The sequence below is a fragment of the Oryzias latipes genome, chromosome 15 (genome assembly GCF_002234675.1).
Source record: "Oryzias latipes chromosome 15, ASM223467v1".
NCBI lineage: Eukaryota > Metazoa > Chordata > Actinopteri > Beloniformes > Adrianichthyidae > Oryzias > Oryzias latipes.
In genome coordinates, this window is record NC_019873.2 from 26,922,597 (window position 1) to 26,933,840 (window position 11,244).

The 11,244-nt window shown below is 40.5% G+C and overlaps 1 protein-coding gene across 1 annotated transcript; it reads left to right on the forward strand.

Annotated features, from left to right (window-relative positions):
* Positions 1-682: 682 nt before the first annotated feature.
* Positions 683-9,051, forward strand: LOC101164919 (calpain-2 catalytic subunit-like). Its single transcript, XM_023963610.1, has 21 exons — positions 683-1,442; positions 1,522-1,591; positions 1,700-1,818; positions 3,536-3,669; positions 3,758-3,926; positions 4,001-4,084; positions 4,161-4,246; positions 4,325-4,399; positions 4,803-4,963; positions 5,044-5,213; positions 5,296-5,307; positions 6,002-6,213; positions 6,307-6,343; positions 6,436-6,501; positions 6,592-6,649; positions 6,724-6,788; positions 7,982-8,050; positions 8,127-8,205; positions 8,536-8,652; positions 8,732-8,790; positions 8,869-9,051. Exons 1-21 carry the CDS (start codon positions 1,206-1,208, stop codon positions 8,890-8,892), a joined length of 2,103 nt encoding a protein of 700 aa, XP_023819378.1. The 5' UTR covers positions 683-1,205; the 3' UTR covers positions 8,893-9,051.
* Positions 9,052-11,244: the final 2,193 nt, after the last annotated feature.

An 11,244-nucleotide genomic window follows, 5' to 3' on the forward strand; every position in this document is an offset into this window, starting at 1 on the left:
TACCTGCTTTTTAACTTGTTTTTTATTTATTCGTGTTTGACCAATTTTAAAATACGCAAGTCCTCTGCTTTAGATGATTTAAATGTAAGTATTGTTTCTCTGTGTCTGTTTGCTGGTTTCTCAGAAAGCCTGAATGAGCAGAAGTTGAAATGTCATTTGATTCCCTTCTGTCCGCCATTAGCAAGTTCTGCTGACAGGGGGGAGGGGGGTGTTTTTCAGAAAAGAAATGAAGCCTTCCATCCAAAAAATGACAAGTTTTCCTCAAATCCACTTTCCAGGAAGGTCTTTCTGCATCGCCATCGATCAACAAAAGACTAAAACCTGTAGAGTAACTCTGGTTCTTCTTTGTTCCATTAATGTAAATATATCACACAAAGGCAGTAAAACAAACAAAAACATGTTGTAAAACAGCATCTTAATCTGCATTCCAATCCTTTTTCTATTGTTTCTGCACGTCATTAAATACAGTATATGTTTACAAACTCATAAAAGGAATTTTAAATGATATTTTTATGACACAAAACACATTTGGCCTACTTGGCTCAGACATGAAACAGATCCAGTGAGTCAACAGATCCGTGTATTTCCAGATCAAACTGACTCTTAGAATTGTTTGCTTTGGTTTTTGTTTTTTCACTGTGTTGCAAAGAAAGGCATAAGCTCAGAATGAGGATGTAAAACCGCACTTGCTGACAGGGAGGAAGGTACAAGCTTTGCGTCGCATAGTTATTTGTGCTTAATAAACCAGGTAAACGTCAGTTTCCAAATCTATCAGATGTCCTCAAAGGCACAAAAACAAGGTGATGTTTTACTCTTTTTTTTAATTTTTAATTTTGACTGAATTTATAAAGGCTTTGAGGTTAAGCGTTTAAGTTTAGGAACAAAGAAGCACAAAATGCTCTCCATCCTCCCCCACATGTTATCTTTAAAGTGAGGCAACGATCTTTTGGGTGTGACCTGTTTTGTGTTCCTGTCGTGGTCACATCCCTCCCCATAAGGATTTGCTTTGGTTTGCTGCTGTCTGTCAGGTCCGCCTCACCTGACCACCGGAGGCCCCTCCCTGTCTGTTACACGACCCTTTTGTCCCCCATCATAGGTATAAAACAGACAAAGGCAGGTGTGGATTGTCTCTGTGCTATAGAAGATCCCCGTGCGAATTTACCTGAGAGAAGTTTTCCTGGGAGTCTGCACACACTCAGGTGAGAATGACATCCTTTGCAAAGCGGGTGGCTCATCAGCAGAATCGAGCAGAGGGCGTCGGCACCATTGAGAATGCCGTGAAGTTTTGCCAGCAGGATTTTGAGACTCTTCGGCAGGAATGTCTGAGCAGCGGCCGCCTCTTTGAGGATGGCTGCTTTCCAGCCCAAAGCAAGTCTCTGGGCTACAAAGAGCTGGGACCGTTCTCATCCAAGACCAGGGGGATTGTCTGGAAGAGACCTACGGTGAGAAACAAAGACTAGAAACACCCATATGGTGTTATAAACGGAAATAAACCACAGCATCTCGACATTTGTCCTGTAGGAGCTCTGTTCCAACCCAAAGTTCATCGATGATGGAGCCACCAGGACAGATATCTGTCAAGGAAGCCTTGGTATATGAGGAGAAATATTTACTTTATGGCATGAAATGTTCTTGATAGATGCTGTTTGCAGCTGCTCTGGCTACTGTCAGAAGATGTACACAGATTATTTTTATGCAGGTGACTGCTGGCTGCTGGCCGCCATAGCCTCTCTGACTCTAGATCAGCAGATCCTGGCTCAAGTGGTTCCTCCCGGACAGAGTTTTACTGAAGACTATGCTGGAATTTTTCACTTCCAGGTGAGTTCAAACCCAGTTTCTAGTAGGAATCCAGCTTTAAAGGGGTTTCCTTTATTCAGAATATCAACCTTTTTTTATCCTGTACTTAAAAAGACTCAAAGTTTAATGCTATATATAAAAAATATATATATAAAGAAAGTTTTTAAAGAACTACACATGAAATACATAAACCAAAAAGATTGTTGGTTGGAAAACCTTCACAGCTCCAGTAAAGAACATCATCAGAGACATTTTGCACTCCGGCCACTCCCTTATTCAAATGATATCATTAGATGGAGGTTGAAAAAAAAAGCATGAACAAATCCTCTCTGGAATAGTTTTTATCTATGACCACAATATTTCAAACATTGCTAAAAATTGTTCAAATTCAATGCTAGATGCTTTTGAAAATATTGCTGCTTGAGATCTTTTTGAAGTAGCCTACAGTTATAATTATTAACTTAGTTTTCAATTTTACAATGTATTCTTATTGTAACTTTTTAACATTTTAGTTACCTAAGCAACTTTTAATAGATTTAAATCAGTTTGTTGCAATGTTTTTGAATGGCTATAGGATGATGCACTTTTTGTATAATATTTGAAAACCATCCAATTTTTAACTGGTTTATTGGTTTAATTTTGTTTTTCTTTAATGAATGTTGCACTGACATAAGAGCAATTCTAAATTTTCATAATATATCTATCTATCTATCTATCTATCTATCTATCTATCTATCTATCTATCTATCTATCTATCTATCTATCTATCTATCTATCTATCTATCTATCTATCTATCTATCTATCTATCTATCTATCTATCTATCTATCTATCTATCTATCTATCTATCTATCCATCCATCCATCCATCCATCCATCCATCCATCCATCCATCCATCCATCCATCCATCCATCCATCCATCCATCCATCCATCCATCCATCCATCCATCCATCCATCCATCCATCCATCCATCCATCCATCCATCCATCCATCCATCCATCCATCCATCCATCTATCTATCTATCTATCTATCTATCTATCTATCTATCTATCTATCTATCTATCTATCTATCTATCTATCTATCTATCTATCTATCTATCTATCTATCAATCTAAAGCCCACTTTATCCCGGAATTCACTGTAAATTTAACTAATTTGGAATTACAAAGTGTTTTTAAACCTTTTGATGAAATCCAAAAAATAACCCCAAAATGTTATTTTCATGACATATAAATAGTATTGAGAGATTTGGTAAACTTTTGTTCATAACAATGAACTTCCTATTTTTTAGGATGCAAAAATATTGACATGAGTGTTCAGAAAAGAAAAAAACAATTACCAAATCAATCCAATGTCTTCAATTTGATCCACACATCTTTGACAAGGTGTAAGTGTAAATAATGACAGAATTGATTATATAGAACGTTTGCATTTTTTAAATATAGCAAGTTAGACATTAAAAAAAAAAAGAATAACAATAGAATTTTGAAAATGATCGTAGGTTTTCCCGCCAAATGTACTATTTGAAAAATGGCACATTTGCCCTTCTACTGCCCCTAGTGGAGTGGTAATGAACTACAGGTCAGAAAACATGGACCGTGTCACATGCAATACGTTTTTAGGGAAGGTTTGGATCATTCCAATGAGGTAGGGATCTTAGAAATGCATGTATTATGAAACGAATCGTAAATATAGGATCAAAGTATGCAGCACTGTTTACCTTCTGCTTTCTTTCAGTTTTGGCAGTATGGCGAATGGGTCGACGTGGTCATTGATGACCGTTTACCCACCAGAGATGGAAAGCTGCTGTTTGTCCACTCAGAGGAAGGCTCAGAGTTCTGGAGCGCTCTGCTGGAAAAGGCTTATGCTAAGTACGGTCCCCTAAGCGCTGAGCTGCGCGTTAAACACATTTGCGGAGCATAAACCGTTACCTGATGAGGATCCCTGTGTGGCTCACAGAGTGAACGGCTGTTATGAGGCCTTGTCCGGAGGAAACACCATAGAAGGCTTTGAGGACTTCACTGGCGGCATCGGAGAGATCTTTTCCCTGAACAAGGCTCCGCCTCAGCTCTTTAAGATCATTCAGAAGGCTCTATGTCTGGGTTCACTGATTGGGTGCTCCATTGCTGTAAGCATCGTTTTCACTCCTGTAATGACTATGCGGTAAAATCAGAGTCACATGCAGAGTTTGGGTGTTTGCAGGTCACCAGTTCCTACGAGACCGAAGCTGTCACGACTCTAAAGCTCGTGAAAGGTCATGCGTACAGCGTTACCGCAGCAGAAGAGGTCACTGTTGATCATTTTCTCTATAGAATCCTTAGAATGGATTCAAATAATGATGGACTATTTTTGGCCCGTCCAGGTAAACGTTCGTGGGCAGCAGGTTCAGCTGGTCCGCATCAGGAACCCATGGGGTCAAGTGGAGTGGACCGGGGCTTGGAGTGACGGGTATGGAAGGATAATTTAAATATGTGTTTTTGACCTACCGTCCACCGTTTTCTAAAGCCTGGGGTTGTCAAAAAACAGATCCAGGGAATGGAACCATATCAGCCAAGAGGAGAAGTCAAAGCTTAACAAAGTGGCTGAAGATGGGGAGTTCTGGTATGTTTTGAATTTACATTCCATGTGTCATTTCACTTTAGTCAGGACTATTCTGTGTGCAAAAGTGCAGAGGGTGGCCATAGTGCAGGGGTAGAGCAGTCAGAGGATCATAGGTTTGGCTCCCGCCCTGCCTGCCTATGTTAAAGTGTCCTTGGGCAAGACACTGAAGCCCACATTACTCCTGGTGGTTACAGGTTGACGCCAGTGTTGGGAAGCGTGTGTGTATATCTGTGCATGCATGAGTGAATGGGAGTGTGACTGTAAAGTGCCGTGGGCCTTCTACGAAGGTAGTAGAACGTATTAAAAGTATACGCCATTTACCATTTTCATCCCCAAAAGTCGTGTTCCAGACCAAAACCTGTTGTGGCAAAGTTCTAAAGGAGAACTGTTCTCCTCGCCTCAGGATGTCTTACTCAGACTTCATCAGGAATTTCTCCGACCTGGAAATTTGTAACCTGACCCCGGACTTGCTCACGGACGACACAAAAAGCTGCTGGAACAACTACCAGTTTGAGGGGACATGGAGGGTGGGCTCCACCGCCGGCGGCTGCCTCAATCACTCAGGTTTGGCAGAAACTAAGAGTTTCAAAGTGAGAAGTTTTGCCCTGCTTCCATCTCAAGAAGACTTTCTGTCGCTCTTCCAGCCACATTTCCATCCAACCCTCAGTTCTTGGTGCATCTAGAGGACGTGGATGACGATCCTCTGGATGGGAAGGACGGGTGTACTTTTCTGGTGGGACTCATGCAAAAGGATGGACGTCGGAAGAGGGTGCTTCAACAAGATCTGGAGACCATTGGCTTTGCCATCTATAAGGTTCTGCTGATTGATCTGATGTTTTTAGACAAAACTTAACTCCCAGCAGAAGTTTTAACATGCATTTATGTTCTTTTTGCAGGTCCCAGAGGAGGTTTGTATTCATTTTTCATGTTTCCCCAACTTAAAGTCCCACTCCGATCATCTTATGATATTTTTTCGAAGTGTTGCCGGTGTTTCTATAAATTAAGATTATTCCGTTTTTATCCAAAATCCAAAAATATGTGCCATTTTCATGGACATAGTGTCTGCAGAGTGGCAAGAGTTCATTAGCTTGAAGCAACCCCGCCCCCCTTTCCATCACCCATAACTGAGCTCTCTGTTTACACGTTTTCCTGCTAGCTTACAGCCCCTCACAACCCCAACCTAACAAAAGTGGCGAGCAATATCAGAGCTATCCAGTTGTACAGTTTGGGTTCTGGATTCTGATCACTGCTCAGACGAGGAAAACAAAGACGTTCATGGATCTAGTTCTAGTTGTTTACACGTGTGCGTCAGAATGGAGAGAAAAAGGGAGTTTGTGTATTTTCTACGTCACATATTCGAACTTTTGCTGACCGCATTTTTTCATCTGCTCCTGATTCACAATGATTTGAGTAAAGAAATACACAGAAATTAGATTTTGAGCTTGAATTTCTTAACAGATCTCCTCCATCATCAGAAAAATGCCAAAAGTAACATGTTAAAACGGCAAAAGCACAATTTCCACCAGAGGGGGTCCTTAAATAATGTTCCATACATCATGAATCGTTTTTAGTCGGGTTGTTGACCAAAGTTTCTCTCGTCAGTACAAAGGCCGCAGCAACGTTCGCCTGGGCCCCGATGTCCTGCTGCGGCAGCGGCCCGTGGCCATGAGCAGCACCTTCATCAACAGACGGGAAGTGTGTGGTCGCTTCACACTCCCTCCTGGAGATTACGCCATAATCCCCTCAACCTTCCAGCCTCACAAGAACGGCTCTTTTGTTCTCAGGGTGTTCTCTGAGAAGAAGGTTGATACCAGGTATACCTGCGATGGTCATCCGTCATGTCCCAGATCACCTCCTGTGGTTACTCCTGACTTCATAACGGCTTGTTGATTGTGTTTTTTTTCTAGCCGTCTTGATGTGAAACTAGCTGCTAAAATAGTGGAGGTACGAGATGATCGCATCTTTCTCTTGAAAAGTGTTTTTTTTAAACGTTTTTTGAACTTTTAATCTGAAGTGTTTGCACTTTCATCCAACAGGAGAAAATCTCTGAAAAGGATGTGGATCCTCACTTCAAGGAGATTTTCAAAAACATTGCTGGCAGTGTGAGTCTGTCCACTCATCTGCTCACAGTCAATCAAAGCTTCTCTCATTTCCTGCTATAACGTAAGAGATCTTCCCATCGGTTCTAACAGGACATGGAAGTTTCCACCTTTGAGCTGCAGAACATTCTGAACGAAGTCGTTTCTAACCGTAAGTCAATTAAATAAAAATGTCATTCTTTCTTTGTAAATCTGGGAAACAGCTGGGATTTTGGTTTATTGCAGGGACGGACATCAAGACAGACGGATTCAGCCTAGACACGTGTCGCCTCATCGTCAGCCTCATGGATGTATCCTATTTTGAAGGCGACTTTGTGCATTTTATTTGGTAGAATCCACAGTTTCCAACGCTCTGCTGGATGAGAATGTGTAGATTAGGCAGTGTTTTGTTTTTATTTAATGCAAAGTTTCTAAACTAAAGAAGATGTACTAAAGAGAGCAAAAAATAATGTGCACAGTAGAAAAAAGATCCATTAAAAAAGTAAAAGAATTTCTAGAGATCTGATAAAAAAAAAAACGAAGAGCAATGATAGAGGATTTTTCTGTAAACAACAGGAAAAAAACATTTCGAAACAATGCAAAGCAAAACTGAAACGATCATCTAAAAAAAGTAAACTAAACAAAAAGTTCCCATTCTCAAATACACTAAAAATAGAAAAAAAGATAATTATAATTCCAAATATTGCTATGATTGAAAAAAGGAGAAATTAGAAGATATCTAATCTTAATAATTCAAAGTGCATAATGCTGGTAGTTTGACTTACTTCAATTCCTGTTATTTTATGTTACCGTAATGTCGCAACACAGTTGTCTCAACAGGATTCACTAATTGTACAAAACATAAAACCAGTTATAAAATACAATTTAACATTAAATATTATCTGATTACTAGTAATTATTAATACATTAAAATTTAAAGTTTTAAGATGTTGAAATGTCTGAGACATCTCAAACGCATAAATAGATTTTTAAAATCCATTATTAGTCAAAATAACAAAAAATAGTGAAGAAGGAGAGTTTGGCCAATGGAGTCAATCTGATTTTATTTTGATTGATGTTTGCTTTTTTGTTTTATTCCCTGCATTAAAAATGATTAAATACTGCAGTGAAAAAAAAAATGAAACACAGAAACATCAAACCCGTTTTAGATATCAAATAATAGATTGATTAGAAAATAAAGAAAAACTAACAAAGATGAAAAACGATGATACTATCTTCTCGACAGTGTAATTACTCATCATCATAAATAGTTTTTTTTTTTTTGCAGTAATGCATACATTACACAATTATTTGACATCAGTTTGATTTTTTGCTGGACATAGAGTAGGAAGAAGCAAATTTATATAGCCCTATTAACTTTATTAACATTTGCCATAATCCGGTCCTTTCTTGGTTTCGTGAGGAAATAGCAAGAGTTGTGAAAAAACAAAAGCAGTGAAACAGCACATTTTAATTTCTCAAACCCTCCTTAACGTTTCCCCAGAAAGATGAAAATGCCAAGTTGGGCCTGATGGAATTCCATCTTCTGTGGAGCAAAATCCAGAAATATTTGGTAAACCCCCAAACTAAGAAAACGTCAGGCATTCTGGGATGGGATTAAGGTTGAACAGGTGGCTGTGGTTGTGCAGGAGATCTTCAGGAGCCTCGACACAGACAACTCCGGCACCATGAGCTCCCATGAAATGAGAAATGCTGCAATCAAAGCAGGTAAACAAACAGGATCCCAGCAGCTGTCAGTGCATCTCAAAAATACGTTTCAACGCTGATGATGCATATAATGTAAACTGTGAATTTTCCAGCTGCTTCTCAGGGCGTGTGCGTATGCTTTCATGACATGAACTCCTCTGCAAACTGGAAAAGCCAGTTTTGTGGCCTCAGGTGTGCACTCACACTGCAGGTTAAAGACCGTGCACGTTGCCATAGAAGCAACCCTTGCAAAGCCAGTGGGTTTTTACCATTGGCCCCGCCCACACAGGATCTGAGCTGGCCCTCATTTGCAAAGAGAAGCAAAATGTTCGTCCTTTTTTCCGTCCACAGGTTTCCAAATCAACGGCTCTGTTCTGCAGGCCATCGTCAACCGCTACGCCGACGCGCAGTACGCCATCGACTTTGACAGCTTCGTGAGCTGCCTGGTCAAACTGGAAATGCTCTTCAGTAGGTGTCAGGAAGCATCACGTCACTCTGATGCCAAGTGTTTCCATGAGCCTCATCTGTTTATGTCTGACTTTACCAGAAATGTTCAAAGCGCTGGACAGAGATGGCTCAGGAAAGATTGAGCTGAACATGCAACAAGTGAGGAAAACAGCAAGAGCTGCAGGTTTGTGGGCCCTCCTCAGTCAAACAATTTGTTTTGTTTGTTTTCTCTTGCAGTGGTTGTGCCTGGCAATTTACTGACCCTCTGGATGACACAAGAAAAAAAAAGGAAGGCACTGTGTCCTTAAAGAAATGCTTTAACAAGTGAAAGTATCTTAGATTTAGAGTCTTCTTCTAACTTCTTTTCTCCCCATGATGTCAGAAAATGCCTCACAAATAAAATTGTTTCAAACATCTGAACACTTTCAGTGTTGTTTTTTTCCTCTGGTTGGTGGAACTTGATGATACAAAGAGGGGACCCAACCTGATGGAAGAGGTGTGAACAATGACCGTAGGGGCGAAACGGTCGACCGGCTCATGTGACAGAGCTTGTTTAACGCACACACAAAGACTCAGCAGCAGGTGTTGGCAGACACAACATCTCACCTTCCTCCAACGGGTCTGGAAGAGAAGCCAGGGGCGTCGTATCGCATTCTGACGCAGTGAAATTTAGGACTTAGAGGGTCTGTGGAAGAGCTTTGTGGAGCCAGAGGGATAGACCTACATCCATCCATCCATCTATATGTGGGTGTTTTATAGGTTATACATGTGTTTAAGTCCCACCTTCACTGCCCTTACTGGTGGAATCTTCCACTATACATTAAGGGTTTGAGCTCCAGTTTCTTCCACGTGAAGAAAGACAGCAATTCAAAAGGAAAACTGCTGCAGTAAAATCACTACACTCTTGTTTAGACACCATTACAATGTGGATTAGCGGGAACCGCTAATGTGTGGTGCAGAACCTTTTTTCTAAGAGGACCGGATACAGAAAAAAAAAAAAAAAGACTGCAGTGAATAGTAGAAATGGATCTCTCCAAGTTAGTTAGCAATACCCTAAAAAAGTCTTTTACCTTTAAATTTTAGTTTCTAAAAATACTGAAAACAGCTTTTATAACCTATGTTTGTGTTGTAAAACACACACAGGTAGATAGATGGATTAATAAATAATAAATAGATAGATATAAAGCTCTTACATTTTGCTTTTTTATTGCCTCATTTTGCCTCACAGCTACAAAACTTTGGCCACGCCCATCATCCTCCCAGCAGAGGTCTTCTTAACTGAGAAAACAGAACAAAAATGTTTTAATTTTCTGCACAAATTAACAATAAAAAAAACATATAAATGTATATATTTTAACTCAAAGAAATGTGTGCATTTATATCATAGCAAACTTACAGTTTTTAGACTGAAGAAGTGAATATGTGGAGAACACAAACTCTGTACTTTATTAATTTGATGAATAAAAATAGCCTTGGGTGTTTTTCTATTTTAGGTAAAGACAACATAACCAAAAGGTGCAGTTTATCAACATGCTGCCACACGATCAACCTCCTAGTTTGTTCATGGATTTTGCTAAAGCCGATAATCTGGTTTCATTTTCATTCCTTCTATTAAGATACAGTTTAGGATTTACACTAAATCACACTCAATCCCCAACACTTTGATCTATCTTGATCCCATTCTATATATTTTGGAGTAACCATTTATTTCCCAAGTTGTCATTTACCTTTTAAAAGTGAAATAAAAGTGGTTCATTTTAAATAAAACTGTTCCTGCAGGCCGTCTAGCATTTTATGTTTAGCGATATAAAGAGAGAACCAAATGGAGGATTTAACATTCAAAGGTTCTGTGTGCAAAGAGGACGTCTATCAGAAATTTCAGATCTAATTCATTTCAATTTCTTCTTAAAATAAAGCCGGAAAGCTCCGGCTGGTAGGGGTTTGAATCACGTGGTTAAAAGATCATGATTAGAACTATTTTTATCTCCTCCTCAATACAGATCCATCTGGTATCTGTTCAAAGATGAGGACCTGCAGTCCGGGTCCGGGTCCGGGTCCGGGTCCGGGTCCGGGTCCGGGTCCGGGTCCGGGTCCGGGTCCGGGTCCGGGTCCGGGTCCGGGTCCGGGTCCGGGTCCGGGTCCGGGTCCGGGTCCGGGTCCGGGTCCGGGTCCGGGTCCGGGTCCGGGTCCGGGTGGAATGCAGAGTGACATAAACAATACTTTGCACTGAGCTTCACTTAGTGCAGTGCTTAAGTATGCTGTGGATGATTGAGTGAATGAGAGTCAGGTGTGCGGCATCCAGGAAGTGCATGCTGGGGTTGCTGGGAGATGTAGTGCGCTAAGAACTGTGGAGATGGTTCCCACTGGTGACCAGAGGGGGAGACAGTTCTGGTAGAGGAGTTCTAGGTTGTTGGTGCCTGTGTTCATTTTTTGGAGGTTTTAAACGGTCAGAAACTGCTGATTTTCTTTTTAATAACTGATGTGGGACACATGGAGAAGGAGTCAATTATAGAGAAGTACAGCAGCCTTGTCACGCTTCAGATGATGTTGACAACTCTGATAAAAGTTCCAGAAACGTTGTTATGTGTGGGCTGCAAAGCTTGGAAGAGGAAA

Excerpts from the sequence above, each read along its gene's own strand:
- LOC101164919 (XM_023963610.1), top strand. The coding sequence starts at position 1,206 with ATGACATCCTTTGCAAAGCGGGTGGCTCATCAGCAGAATCGAGCAGAG. Across the intron at positions 6,502-6,591 it reads TCAAAAACATTGCTGGCAGT|GACATGGAAGTTTCCACCTT; the intron begins GTGAGTCTGTCC and ends CGGTTCTAACAG. Across the intron at positions 6,789-7,981 it reads TCATCGTCAGCCTCATGGAT|AAAGATGAAAATGCCAAGTT; the intron begins GTATCCTATTTT and ends ACGTTTCCCCAG.